Below are 13787 nucleotides of genomic sequence, written 5' to 3' on the forward strand. Positions count from 1 at the left end.
CCAAGCATGCTACTCAATTTGTTGTAAAATAATACATTTTGACACTCATGTAACCCCTCGAAACTGACACTTTATTTTTAGCCTTAATACAGTCATATACTGTTCCCTCCCAATTCCCAGACATACTTAACTAGATTAGCTAACAAAACAAAATCAAAGAATGTTGCAGAAATGCTCAAGTCCAATAAGAAGCTATTTTTTTCTAGAGACACTTTATAACTTACTTTCCATTGGCCTTGTATACCCCATCGCTAGTTTCACTGGATAGGGAAATCTTAAGATCTGAAGGCTCCATGTTCCAGATGTCCCTGGCGTATTCCTTAATTGTTCGGTCACTGGAGAATTTCCCTGAGGCAGCTATGTTTTTGAGTACCATCGCGTTCCAGGCCTTTGGATTCTGTAAACAATACAGGCATATATGGACCAGGGTCTGAGTGCCCATCGAGCTTTATGACAAATACCAGGCCAGGCATATCCAAGCACATTTCATGGGGAAAATGACAGGAGCAAATTGAAGTGAATCATAAATACATTTGTTTCACAGTTGAATTAAATAGGGTAGACTGTGCTTTGCTTCTATGTAGAGTATATTTCGCTTAAGAAGGAAAAAAAAAGTATTTTTCATTTTCAGAGAAACCATGGATGTCAATTACCTAACTGATAATTTTTGCTATAGTTACAATGTTTTGCCATGTAAGCAATATGTCCCATGCTTTATTTCAAATGAGGATACCTCCCTCTAAGCTGCAGGGGAAAGAAAGGGACTAACATTCATTATCTGCTAGATGCCATGTCAAGAGATTTAACCTGTGCCTCACAAAGTTTGAAAAACACTACTCTAGCTTCTCTGTCAGGCACACAATCCAATGAGAGACTTTATTTACCTATTTCTCTTTTCTTGTTCTTTCTGAAGGTAGATGCCCCAGTAGGTTTATACTGAGTCCCAAATACTCCATTGGGGTTTCAAAACAGGATCAAGTAAGGCTTTATCTTTAATAAAATATGTAACATCCAAATCTCATAATTTTTATATAAAAGGATTTAAGAAATTGTTTATTTTATAGCCTTATGATTTTGTAAAGAACTCTAAGAGTTCATTGGAAATGACCAGGACATTATTCAAAACCAATAGCAATGCATTATAAGTATTTGAAACTAAAACTAAAACTACTGTCACTCCCGAAGGTAATGCAGAACAGTCTGAAATAAGTTTATTCAGACTTTGGAAACTTACTGAAGAGAATAAAAGCTTCTTCTCTTCACTTTCTTTCTTTCTTTAAACGGATAATGACTAGACTTCCCAACCACGTCAGACTGTTTTCTGAGCCTCAACAATACAATTATTGTTAAGAGTAAAACTGCAATTTGTACTAATGAACAAGAAAGATTGGACCGAATGCTTGGCTTCTAGATGGGTAGCCTTTGGCTGGGGGCCATCGTTTTAACAGAGGAAACCCATTGTGCAAATCCAACATTCGTGTTTGCACTTGCCCTTGCTCATATTTTCCTTTCCTGCTGTTTTATTTCTACTTCTTTTCCCCCGTAGCCTTTCTACATACAAGCGTGGGGTGAAATCAAGAGAAAGAACTAGAGGTGGCCATTTTCTTTCCTGTCTTCGAGTTCTTGAAGGCTGAATGTGGTTGCTCTCTCCAGTGCTCAGGAAGCAGCGAGTGAGCCACTCAGCTTGACTCTAGTACTGCCCTACTTGCTTATGGTCATTCACTTGAATTTACTCTGGTCTGTACATGTTTGGTGGACTGGATAATGACTCTACCAGAAGATGAGTGCTGTGAAGCAGCAGGGGGCTTGAATGATCCTATTTTAAAACCCCGGTGGGATACCTGTAGGAACTACCCTGTTACCTACTTTGGGAAAGGAAAAGCAAGAAATGTCAGGGAAGTATGTTTCTGTTGGAAGTAGTTACTGATGTGTCCAAAGAGCAGGAGGTGGTGATGTTAGGGACCCCTGCTGTTCTGCTGTATAATGGCTTTTTAGTTAGAGGGCAAAAATGGTGGGCAAGGGCGACCGTGGCCAGAAGGCTCAACGACAGGAGACCTCAAGAGACCCACCCTGGAGTCTTAGCACAGAGCCAGCTTCTTCCTGTATCTATTTGGCGGTGTCTGCAATGCACTAAAAGTCTTTTCAATCAGAGATGATCAACCTTTTCATGCTTCTACTAAACACATAGAGGGCTGGGTATTTGATAAAGATGTATAACTGCATATGAAGGGTTACTCACATGACTCTGGCCTTTGTCTTTTGTTTGGTATTTTTGGAAAGCATAGTCTTTCTTGTTCCTTTCCTTTTCTTTCCTTCTTTTAAATTCAAACACGAAAGTTCCCCTCTTTCTATACATTTATATTCTTTATCTCAATAAACTAAGGCTCAGCCTTTGAATCATTTTAGCAGGTCTGTCCAATACTAATGGTGATTGCACCCACTCTTGGCTCAGAATCTCTCAGACGGGAACTGACATCTGTACTTGGAAAAAGCTGCCTTGGCGATTCTGATGCACGTTAAACAGGCTCCTAGTGGGAAGGGAAGGAGGGTTCTGGGCTTGTCCATGCCGGGGTCTCAGTGCCCAGCAGTGCCTGCCGTGGGGAAGCCCCAAAGCCTCTCGGTAGAATAAGTGAGTGGGTAAAAGCAGGATTTAATTTGGCTTCACACCCTTAGTTTCCAGGACATGCCTGTTACATGCTCAATAAATATAAAATAATTTGTGATTGTTTTACTTGGATATTAAAAAATTTATAACTATTATGGAAATGTCAAATCCCAACCTCTGCCTAAATTGGGAAAAGTCAAGTTTTGATCTGAATAACCTAGACAGTTGTCTCACTTCCCTTTTTTGATTGGTCAATGGGGCCCTATTATTTAGATTTTATAAAAAGAAATAAAAAATCTTTATCAACTATATAGTAAGCTGGTTTTCTTGATAAGTCTCAGCAATGTACTCACCATATACAGCTGACTGACTTTTTCTTGACACTTGACATAGGCTTCGTAGTCTGCAAACACTTTAAACCTGTTTTTGTGTGTGCGTATGTGTGTGATTGGAAGGAAAAAAACAAAACAGAAAACTTCATTAACAGGTATGTGCCAAGATTCCATTTAAAATTCTCTTTTGCTTAATGTCAGGCATACCAAATGGTTTACCAAACTCCTATTTCTATTCACAAGAATTTTAAACAGCCCTCAACCTTTTTCTGGTTTTTCCTACATGTAAGAATGTCATCATACGGATACATTTTAAATCTGGGTACACCAGCGGAAAGAGAAAAAGAAGACCAGGTTTGTGGTCTTATTCTTAAAGCTTCCTAGCATTGCTAGCGGAGGATATTTAATTTTTATTTCTAAACCTAGGTTAGTTTATCAGATCATAGATACAGATGGTTGGGTTGTAGTTGGTTTAAGATGTTCTTGCCCCATTTTCACAGTTCAAACAACACCTTCTTGGGGGGGGAACTCACCTATCATGGTAAAACAGCATGTTGATTAAGTCTTTGAAGAGGTCAGGCTGCTGGGGAGAGTAGAAGCCATTGTCAATTTGATCAATGGCAAGCTTCAGTTCCGGAAGTGCCTCGTAATATTCTTTTGCTTTGTACCTGTGGGGTGGGGGTGCGGGTGGGAGAAGAAAAAGGTTCTGTTAGTGTTTGTGATTAACAACACACCAGACACCACATCAGCTGTGAAAACGCATTCAGAAATACTAGCATTTATAGAAGTCATTATAAAGTTCAATATGGGTACAAATAATATTTGACTAGATCCTGAAATTCTTTTCCCCACTAAATTTGATTAATTCCTTGTAACTGAAGACAGAAAGGACAGTAGGTAATAAAAATTCTAGTCACAGAGCAATAGTCAATCTAGTAGAATACAGTACGATTCATTTCAAAGCAGACTTTATGGCTCTAAACAAGCATTGTGTTAAGTGAATCAGTTGCTTTTTGCACCCACAGATCCCCAGATTTGTTCCCACTGAGTGAGAATTTACTTGTAAGAGGCACGAAGTGTGTCTGACACCCTCCAAATTTTGTGATCTCTGGAGTTTCTTTGGTCAGTGCTCTTTATTTCTTGTTTGAGCCCAGGTTAATAAACCTATCCAGGTATTAAGTGAAACAAGTATTCCTGGGTGCTTCTGTTATATCCATATCTATCCTCTCCCACATTTTAGTCCATCTCTTTGCAATCTTAAAGGAACATTAGATGGTTTAAATTATAGGCAAAAACTTCAACTAGAAACTGATTCGTGTTTTGATCAAAGTAAAATCACAGATGAGGAGAAGGGACTAGCTCATCAGGCCAGCTCTGCAATGGCTGATAACAAAGAACAACCCATGCACCTGGGCCCAAGCTCCTTTTCCTTTCACTCGCTGGGTTTAATAAGACTAACCTGTGGCCAGGAAGCTCCCCTGACTCACGGGAGACATTGTGCTGCCACATTTCATGTGGCCCCAGCTCAGTGGGCTACTGGGTGGACAGGTACCCTCCTGGGAGAGCTGCTCTCTCACCCTTTCTTGTCCAAAGCAGCCACGTCATCTACTCTCATGCCAAAGATGAACAGGTTCTCTTCCCCGGCTTCCTCCGCCATCTCCACGTTGGCCCCATCCATGGTCCCAATGGTCAGGGCCCCATTCAGCATAAACTTCATATTGCCTGTTCCTGAGGCTTCGGTGCCTGCCGTGGAAATCTGCTCCGACAAATCTGTAGCTGGAATGACTGCACTCAGGCAGGCATGTTAAAATTAGTGATTCTGTCTCTCTAGATCTGCATAGATTGCATCCAAGCATTTATCTAGCTGGCCTGTTTTGATCACTAAAGCAATACATGTATCAAGATAAATATTCAAATGGTGAAGGACAGATCTCACTCTTCCCCTTGACTCAGGGAACCGTATCTGTCCATTTCTGATGTGTTATTTTGGTGGTTATGCCACAGTGCTAAATAACTATATGCTTATATGACTTTCTCTTGGTCCGTAAACTTTAAAGAGCATCTATTGATTCTCTGCTATAAAAGCTGACACTGCATTTCTCTTCTCCCCTTCCTTCCAATTTTTTGTTTTGTTATGTTTGATTTTTATTTCTATTTTATAACTTTACAAAATATATTGCAACTTCTCTTTTTTGATCCTTAAAATTCAGAGTCTCTACCGATACTTCCCTGCAATCTGTGGAAACAGGATTGTCTGCATTCCTTCCACTTTTCACCACCCTCTTTCCACTTTCACTGCAGGGAAATTAGCCACATACAACTTGACATGTGTCTGGCGCTGGACCCCAAGCCTCTGACCTTTCAGCCTGATTTATACACAAATTATGCTGCCTGCATCTTTCCACCCCATCCCTTTGACTACAAAGGTCAGGACTAATTCTCTGCTTCAGTTTGAGAGCTTATTTGTGGATTAGATATACTCATATCTTCATCTGCATCCAAAGGAATCTGACTCTTTTTTCTTCATGCAGACAATTCTTAAACAGTAACATCAGAGAATCCAAAAACACCTCAAAAAGAGAAAGGTTCTTTTTCACTTTGGGAAGGGTGAATACACAGTTGGCATTTTCATGTGGATGGTGCTCTGTGAGCAGGGGATGCAAATGAGCAAAGGTGCCAATGGTAGAGAAAGGGATGTTTGTTGTCTGTCGCCACGTGGGAACTCCATGCTTGATCTCAGAGTGCCCACCTGAGGCATATCTAAGCCTTGTGCTCTGGCAGCCCGACATCTGCCCTCATTCCCTGCTGACACATGAACAAATGAGAGCTCTTCCTTCCACGAAGTGACCAGCGTAATGTCTGGGAATTGGGGAACTGGTGTTCTATTGCCAACTGGGGCTGGGAACTGAAGACCTTTCCTTTCTTTTGTAGAACACAGTCTACACTTGACCAAAACCTCAGGGCCACCTCCTCCAGCCCCCAGCTCTCACTAGCTGGCAGGAAAATGTGCTTGCAAGTGTTATCTGTGATATTGGTTCTGGGGAGAGCAATCTCATTGTCAGCTGGGTCACTGTAAAAGCTTTTGGCTTAGGGGCTTATTCTGCCTAACAGTGACACCTACCCCAAGTTACTGACTCCCTGAGCTCAGCTGCCCCATTTTTCTGTATCATGTCATCTTTTCCTAGAATTTGGCCTGGCCCCACGTTTTGTGATGAAAACACTACCTTTTTCAGCAAGAGACACTCTGTAGTTCTCCAAGAAGATGACTTTCAACTTGTTTCCAACCATGGGGTCGTTGTTCACCACGTCTGCTACTGAAGTGATCAGCTTTATGATCATTTTGGCCATGTGATATCCTGGGGCAGCCTTGGGAAAGAATGTCCAGCACAATGACGGAATGCAGGCAAGATGAAATGGAGAACTGGCAAGGGATTAGAGCCCCCAATTCCCTAGGGAAGAGACTCAACTTACTTTGCCGCCAATTATAACTGTTCTGGGCACAAATAACTTCTTAGGGTCTTTCTTAATGCCTGTAAAAGATGGAGAAGTGGATGGAACAGAGAGTGGCTGATGGCTGGGGTGGTGAGATCTGTGCCGAGACTGCTGCTTCCACCTGCTGGGCGGCGTGGGGGCTACAGGGCCAACTCACGGTTGTACATGGTGACCACATGCAGGCAGTTCAAGAGCTGCCGCTTGTACTCATGGATCCTCTTCACCTGCACGTCAAACATGGACGACGGGTTGATCTTCACTTTGTACTCCTTCTCCAGGAACTGAGAAAACTTCAGCTTGTTCTCCTGTTGGGACAGTACACGGTACCAGGGCCCTTTTGACTTAGAAGCATTGGGTGGTCTGTTTTAAAAACGGGAGTATAACAGACTCAAAGCAAGTGCTGGGGGAAGAACCCACCAGGGAAGCCTCACCTGTTTCACATTGGAAATTTCTCGGAGAAAGATGTCATCACCCAGGAAGCTGTGTAACTTCGTCAGCTGGCTCAAGTCTTTCACGTAGTCTTCCCCGATTTTCTTTCAGTTTAAAGAAGAGGTGACTTAAGTCAGGGGTGGCAATCAAGCCCAAGCGAGCAGTTTCTGTCACTTGGTGGAGATTGTTTGCACTTACCTACAACAGGATAGCTCACCTACCACACAGTGCACAGAATGGCTTACTCACAGAAAAGGCTAGAAATACCGTGAGGGAAGAATACTTTGCTGGTATCTTAAATGTACTTTCAGTGGCATTAAATGTTAAAAACAGGAAAGCTACCTAAAGAGGGTGACAAAGAAGCCAGGTTCCACTAGTTGCTAATATGACCTTTGTTTTCCTCTTTTACTAAATCGGGTTACCATCTTCCATTGTGTGTCGTATGAATACTGTTAGCTATGACAAGGTACCTAATATTAAGAATTTCAAGCTGGCCAAAGAGAATTAAATCAGGCACTTGTGGGGCCATACCAGTCACACAGCGATGAGGCTGACCCTGCTGCAGACTGGATTTGCAAATCCTAAGGGCACCCAGGTGCCTCTTGCCTTCCATCCGGCCTCCCACCTCTCAGCACTGCCCGGTTACCTCTGCTATGAGCTCTGCCAGCCCCGGGTTGCACAGTAGGAGCCAGCGCCTTGGAGTGATCCCATTGGTTTTGTTCTGAAACTTGTCTGGTTCTAGCTCACTGAAATCCTTGAACCTGGAAACAGAAGAGACACATCACTGAATTTGGCTGAAACGGCAGGTCCCCAGCGTACATACAGGATGAAGTTCAGAGTTACATACAAGAAGCCAAGTGTAGGCTTAGAAAGCTTAAATACAAGCGGAGGGAAGAGCTGCTGCTACAGTTGTCATTCTAAATAGAAACATTTTGCAATTCAAAATAGAAGAAAATTCCGAATCTAATCACCTCCATATGATTTCCTGGCACTAACATATATACCAGACTTTTCAGCAGAATAGTTTTTTTAATTTTTATTTTTAGCTCCTAAGTCTAGAATTAGGATGGTTCAGAAAGAAGGGCTTCCCCCCCACCACCAAAGGTACTTTGTATAGAAGAAAATACTATTAAACACTTTGAGGGGCCTCTCCTCCTCTCCAAAGCAACCGTGTATTTACCAGCACCACTGCATTAACGGAGAACCATGAGGCCCACCACCCTGGGAATGGAAGCTCACACTTGGGTCTTTACGATGTCTGAGTGGATTTTAGCCACACCATTCACAGCATGGGAGCCCACAATGCAAAGATGGGCCATGTTGATTCTTTTGCCTCCTTCCTCTTCTATCAGAGACATCCTTCTCAGACGGTCGACATCTTTAGGAAACAAGGCCGCAATTTTCTAGCCAAAGGAAGAGAAAGGCCTGACTGGTTACTTTCAAGCTTTACAGCAACACTGCGGTAACACTGCTCACTTCCCAACCCAAGCAAAATCTTTGATGGAGCGAATATAAAACCTCACTCCCACAAGGAGGGGCTGGGTTAGCCTGAGGAGATGCCCTAGTATTTTAGTGTTTTGAAAAAGTTGTCTTTACCAGAGTCCCACCAGAGTTAGATTCATTTGATGTAATGGTTGAAAGTGGTTGGGCCTCACATTTGGTAAGAGAGAACACCGTAGCCACCCTTAACATTTCAAGACCTCATTCGAAAAAGGGAGTATGAATGTCTCAAAATAACTTACATCTAAATGCTTCTGATTTATCTCATAAATGATTTGCAAATGTCGAGGAAGGAGCCTCTCCACCAGCTCTACAGGCCAGCGCTCCAAGGCTTCTGGGAGCACTGTGTGGTTGGTGTATGCGAAGGTCTTCCGGGTGATCTCCCACGCCTGAGGGAAAGGGGGGGGGGTTTTAACTGCCTTCCTCTGCAAGACAGGCTGCCCTACAAGTGCACACCCCATCACACGGGGCCAGACATTTCCTCAACTCCCGCCTGTCTGCAACAGAATAATTCTGTCTGCTTATATACAGTTAATACACCCCTGATTCCATCAGGTCCCTGAATGGTCCAGAGAGTGGGAACGTGTTTTTCACAAATAAAAAGGCAGCTACTTGTAAATCTAACTGATAAAACTTAAGACAGCATACTGAGAAACCTTCTCTACTATCTTGTCTTTCATTTATTAAATAAAAAAGTCTGAGGAATAAAAACTTAAGGAATATTGTGAGAAGGTACAAAGTATGTTTAAAATACTGACTTCCAAAGCAATGGACGCTTTCAATTAGCTGTATTCTGAGGTTAGAGAGCTTAATTTAGAATCCTTTTAGATACAAAAATGGTAGACACAATATAAGCCTTGATACAGCTATTAAGCTGAGACCCATCAGGAATGTGTTTATTTCTTAGTCTTACTCCCTGTAAAGCAGTAAAGATGGAGAAATGTCAGCACCAGGGCAAAATCTACCTCTAACTGTTGGAAGTCAGCAACAGTAACTTATTTTAGAAAACCATAAAAGGAGTTTTTGGCACAATCTCTCCACCACAGATATATTGGTTAGTTAATTACAGGAAAAAAGAAGCCAAACTATCCAGACCTTGGACCAGGGCAATTTTTCAATATCCACGAAAACCCTCATCAGCTCAGGGATGGCAAGTGCAGGGTGAGTGTCATTCAGCTGGATGGCAACCTGTGTGGGGGAAAGACATCAATGTGAAGGTGACTGATGGCCTCATACCTGCTGGGTAAAGACCAACAAAATCTTCCACCTTCTATGCTATACCCACTCAACTTCCTTAGCACTGAGATAGAGTAAATCTGACAGGAAGTCCTCGTCCCCTCAGTGGTGCTTACCTGTGTTCACAGACTCAATACTTGCCTGATCTGGAAAGGCATCAAATGCAGTTCCGGCACCATCGGTGGAGCCAAACTTGGAGGCTTTGAAACGTCGGATGACATCTTGCAAGGTAGCTGCCACCACAAAGTACTCCTGCTTTAATCTTAGCTCCTTCCCTTCAAAAAACTTCAAACCAGAGAGACTGAGTGAGAGTGGCTGACAGCGTTGGGCAAGGCCAAACTCTGATTGGTGTCTCCTGCCCAGAGAACTTTAAGGCTAAAATCCACTGGGCATCTGGATGATGGGAGGTTGGATGCCAGGCATTAGCCTGAGCTCTTTTCTGAAACTCCATTTAAATGATAGTAAAGGGATTTTAAAAAGGCTTACTGATAAAGGATGAAGGGAATGGGAGAGAACACAATAGCAACAACTGTTTATAAGCTGAAAAACAGATGGATGAGTGATCATTGAGCCAGAAGACCCAGAAAAGCTGAATCCTGAGCTGGTAGTGGAGAAGAGCCAAAAAACAACTCAACTTATACACTGAGGCCCCCAAAGGCTCTGGAAATGACAGCACTGGTGCCTTGGGAAATAGGAGTGAAGATAGGGTAAAAGGTTCGTCGAGAGTCTAAGAAGCGGTTTGGCCTTAGGCCTCATCCCAGTTCCCTCAGCTGAGCAATTTCCTTTCCCATCTGAAACAGAAATTGGAGGTGTATTCTGTGGAGCTGGTAGAACAAGGGTCTCTGAACTGCAGGGCAGCAGGTACAGTTGGATGTGGGGTACCATCCCATACTGAAAATGGGAAGGGGGTTAAGTGAAAGTTTGAGTACTGAGTGTTAAGACTCTGTCTCCTCATCCCAACCAAATTTCAGAATACAGGCAGCCAACATTAATTCCACCAGGAAAGAAGCTGCAAGAGTCTTCTCTAGGGAATTTGACCAGCGCAAGAGGGAGACCTAAAGACAATGACATGAGGTGCTTACCCCAGGACATGGCTCCACCAGATACCAACAGAGTGAAACCCAAGTGTACAGACCCTACCTAACCGTACAGAGCTACCCCAAAGCATGTGGGTACCTCGCTCTTAAATTTTAGTGCGCAGCTAAGGATAATTAGACATTTAAGAAAACCTTGTGAAAGACAGACAGAGGTCAAAATAAACAAAAGCCAACTTAGAGGAAACAGAGATTAGAAAAAAAAAAATATTAGAAGAATACTATCAATATCCTCAGATAGATCAGAGAAGATATTGTGCTCAAGAAATAAGATTAAGATGCTTTAAGACAATATCTAGAGAAAAGAGATGACTTGGAAATTAAAACATGATATCCAAAATGAAAAACACAATAGAATGATTGGAAGAGAGAGCTGTAATCACCCAGAAAGTTGAGCAAGAAGACAAAAAAGATGATAGATGTAAGAAAATAGGTAAGAAAACTAAAGGACTAGCTGAGGATGTTCAATAATTCTAGCCCACTTCTTAGAGAACTATAATCCTGTGTTCCCAGACTGAAAGGATACCCAGGCCTGATAGGTGAAAGAAGACGCACCCCAAAGCATCCCCCACCAAAAAAAATTCAGTACACTTGGATGTAGGTGACTGAGGGAGGGAAACATGGAGAAGGAGAGGGTGAGGGGGAGTGTAGAGTGACAGAGGGAGACAAGAAGTTTTCAAAGAGGTAAAAAACAGGATTCAAACAAAAGATCAAGAACCAGAGCTGAATTATACTTCTTAGTCACACTGAAAACTAGAAGACAACAACAAAAAATTCCGGGTGTACTGCATCCAGGCAAGCTATCATTGTGAGGGCAGAATAAAGACATTTTGCAAGATCTCAAAATAACTGACCTTACATACATCCTTTCCCAGGAAACCCTTATAGCATGTTTACTACTAAAACAAGGGAGTAAATAAACAAATAAAAAGAAAGACATGGAACCCAGGAAACAAATGACCCCAGGAAGTAAATGAGCACACAGGTTCTCAGGATAATGGGGAAGAAGATCCAAGATGACAGTGGAGCAGCCAACCAGAAGAGATCCACAAGAGCCTTTTCAAAAAGACCAAATAACAGAATACCTAATGTGTCTGAATGTACTGAGAGGAAATTTCTATAGCTGAGGTAGAGTGTAGGTGAAATTAGGGAAAAGCACTCAGAAACCCAAGCAAACAAAACAATAACTCCAAGAAAAACAAAAACTTTTTAAGGAAATGAAAAATAATCATTATATAATGATACATACATGCACAGACCAGCATCCTGAAGCATTTACATGGTCATAATAACTTAAACACTGATTAAGGAGCCAGTGAAAATTACGATGTAATCATGTTGAGAGAATTGGAATAGGAAATAAGTGTTTGTGTGCTGGGGGTGGGAGTGTATGTGAGAGAGTGAGCTATATTCTCATCTTCAAAAATGGAGAGTCAACAAACAATTGTAAAAGCAGGAAAACCAAGAAATAACAATAGCATGCTATTAAAAATAATGAGGGAAGAATCCAGAAAATCAATTAAAAGCAAGGGGATGTAGTTGCTTTTTGGACGTGGGAACTGAGAGGCTAAATTTTTATATAAGCCTCAGAGAACTGCTTTTCTCTTTAAACTATGTGCATATATAACTTTGATGAAAATTTAAAAACCAAATTAAAAATGAAAAGTCATTAATAGGAAATTGTCTGGATCAATCTTATCAATGGGAATTATAGGTGGAATCCAGAATTTTTTTACTTTCTTTTTGGTACTTTTTAATATTTTTTTCTAATGGCATGTATCATGGTAAAAATTATAACGAAATCATTATTCTATAAAAAGCACTATGAATCCATCCAAAATTAATTTAAACATTTATTGAGTTAGGGAATTTTTAATGTTCTAAAAATAAAATGATTAAACATAATCGCTGACCTCAAGAAGTTCAAACTAGTGGGCAGATGTGTAAATAAGGCTTAAATAAAAATGTGATTAAAAAAAAGTTATATTTAAGTATTAGGTTGGTGCAAAAGTAATTGGTTTTTGCAATTATTCTTAACCTTTTAAACCGCAATAACTTTTGCACCAACCTAATACATACATAGTACTTTGGGAACCTGGGTACTCAGGTAATTCTGTATCTGAGCCCTGAAAGATGAGTATGAATAAGCCAGATGAGCACAGAGGGCCAGAGTATTCTGTGCAGGCAGAGGAAGCCTGGGCAAGGCACTCAGGTGAGAAAGCACAGGGCAGAGTCCACCATGCTGGGACTGCACTGCCAGGGCCAGATCACGGAGGGTGCATCAGACAACTCACAGAACTTAGGGAGCACATCTAAACTTCTGCAGTTCTCTGTAGTGATTGGAAGCCTTTAAAGAGCTTTAAGCAAGAAAAAAATATCTAACTAGCTGCAGAGGGAGGACAGTTGCAAAATTCTCGGCAGACAGACTAATGTCTGAATTAGGGCTACGGCCAAGTGGAGGAGGAGAAATGAATTTATTCTTGTAATTACAATACAAAAGTGATTTATCAACTTGTACTTAACAAGCATGACCTTGAAAGCTACGTGTCACCCAATGAATTTGGTCAACTTTGTACCTCATGCTAACTTAGTGTACACCATCAATAGCTGCAGATGATTATTTCCAAGTACAGTTAGGCTGGGTCCTCGCTGACGACAGGATGAAGTGCAAGCCCCTCCAGATAAACAATCCTGCAGGCTGGCTTTGGCTAGGCCTTGCGGCCCCAGCCTTGGAAGGATTCTTACTTTAACTGACCATGAACTAGAACCACCTTTTGCTTTTGGGTTAGAGATTTCTCTGAAATGTGATGAAGTCACAATGTTTCTCCCAAAGGAAAAATAACACACACTTAGAGACTGTGGTTTAATACCAAGTAGACATCTGGCCTTAAGGACCATTTATGTCCTAGTCCCCTAATCTTTGTTTTGTGCCACCTTTGTAGAGAAGAGTACGAAACTGGTTGCTTCTGAGATTAAAAAAAGAAAAAAAATCATTATAGCTTAAAGAAAATGATTGTTATCCATATAAAAGTTAGAGCTAAGTATATTTAAGCCAACTAAGAATCCACAGCTGTCATCTGAGATACAGTACAAAGTGTT

At 41.5% G+C, this 13787-nt stretch overlaps 1 protein-coding gene across 2 annotated transcripts in view; it reads right to left on the reverse strand.

Annotated features, from left to right (window-relative positions):
• PYGL (glycogen phosphorylase L) overlaps positions 1–13787 on the reverse strand; it is a 49455-nt gene that overhangs the window by 14077 nt on the left and 21591 nt on the right. The window contains exons 8-20 of one of the 2 annotated variants that reach the window (XM_019725677.3): positions 9736–9879; positions 9454–9546; positions 8601–8747; positions 8098–8261; positions 7505–7619; positions 6861–6962; positions 6587–6734; positions 6409–6467; positions 6162–6303; positions 4515–4722; positions 3471–3605; positions 2959–3025; positions 225–397 (exon numbers count right to left, since the gene is read on the reverse strand). In XM_019725677.3, coding sequence (XP_019581236.2) covers positions 225–397; positions 2959–3025; positions 3471–3605; positions 4515–4722; positions 6162–6303; positions 6409–6467; positions 6587–6734; positions 6861–6962; positions 7505–7619; positions 8098–8261; positions 8601–8747; positions 9454–9546; positions 9736–9879 — 1697 coding nt within the window. Of the gene's footprint in view, positions 1–50; positions 398–2958; positions 3026–3470; positions 3606–4514; positions 4723–6161; positions 6304–6408; positions 6468–6586; positions 6735–6860; positions 6963–7504; positions 7620–8097; positions 8262–8600; positions 8748–9453; positions 9547–9735; positions 9880–13787 lie in introns of those variants that run through there. The other variant, XM_088797333.1, reaches the window with a different exon arrangement.

The sequence above is a fragment of the Rhinolophus sinicus genome, chromosome 3, assembly GCF_057876585.1.
Source record: "Rhinolophus sinicus isolate RSI-liver-muscle chromosome 3, RSI-T2T, whole genome shotgun sequence".
Classification (NCBI taxonomy): domain Eukaryota; kingdom Metazoa; phylum Chordata; class Mammalia; order Chiroptera; family Rhinolophidae; genus Rhinolophus; species Rhinolophus sinicus.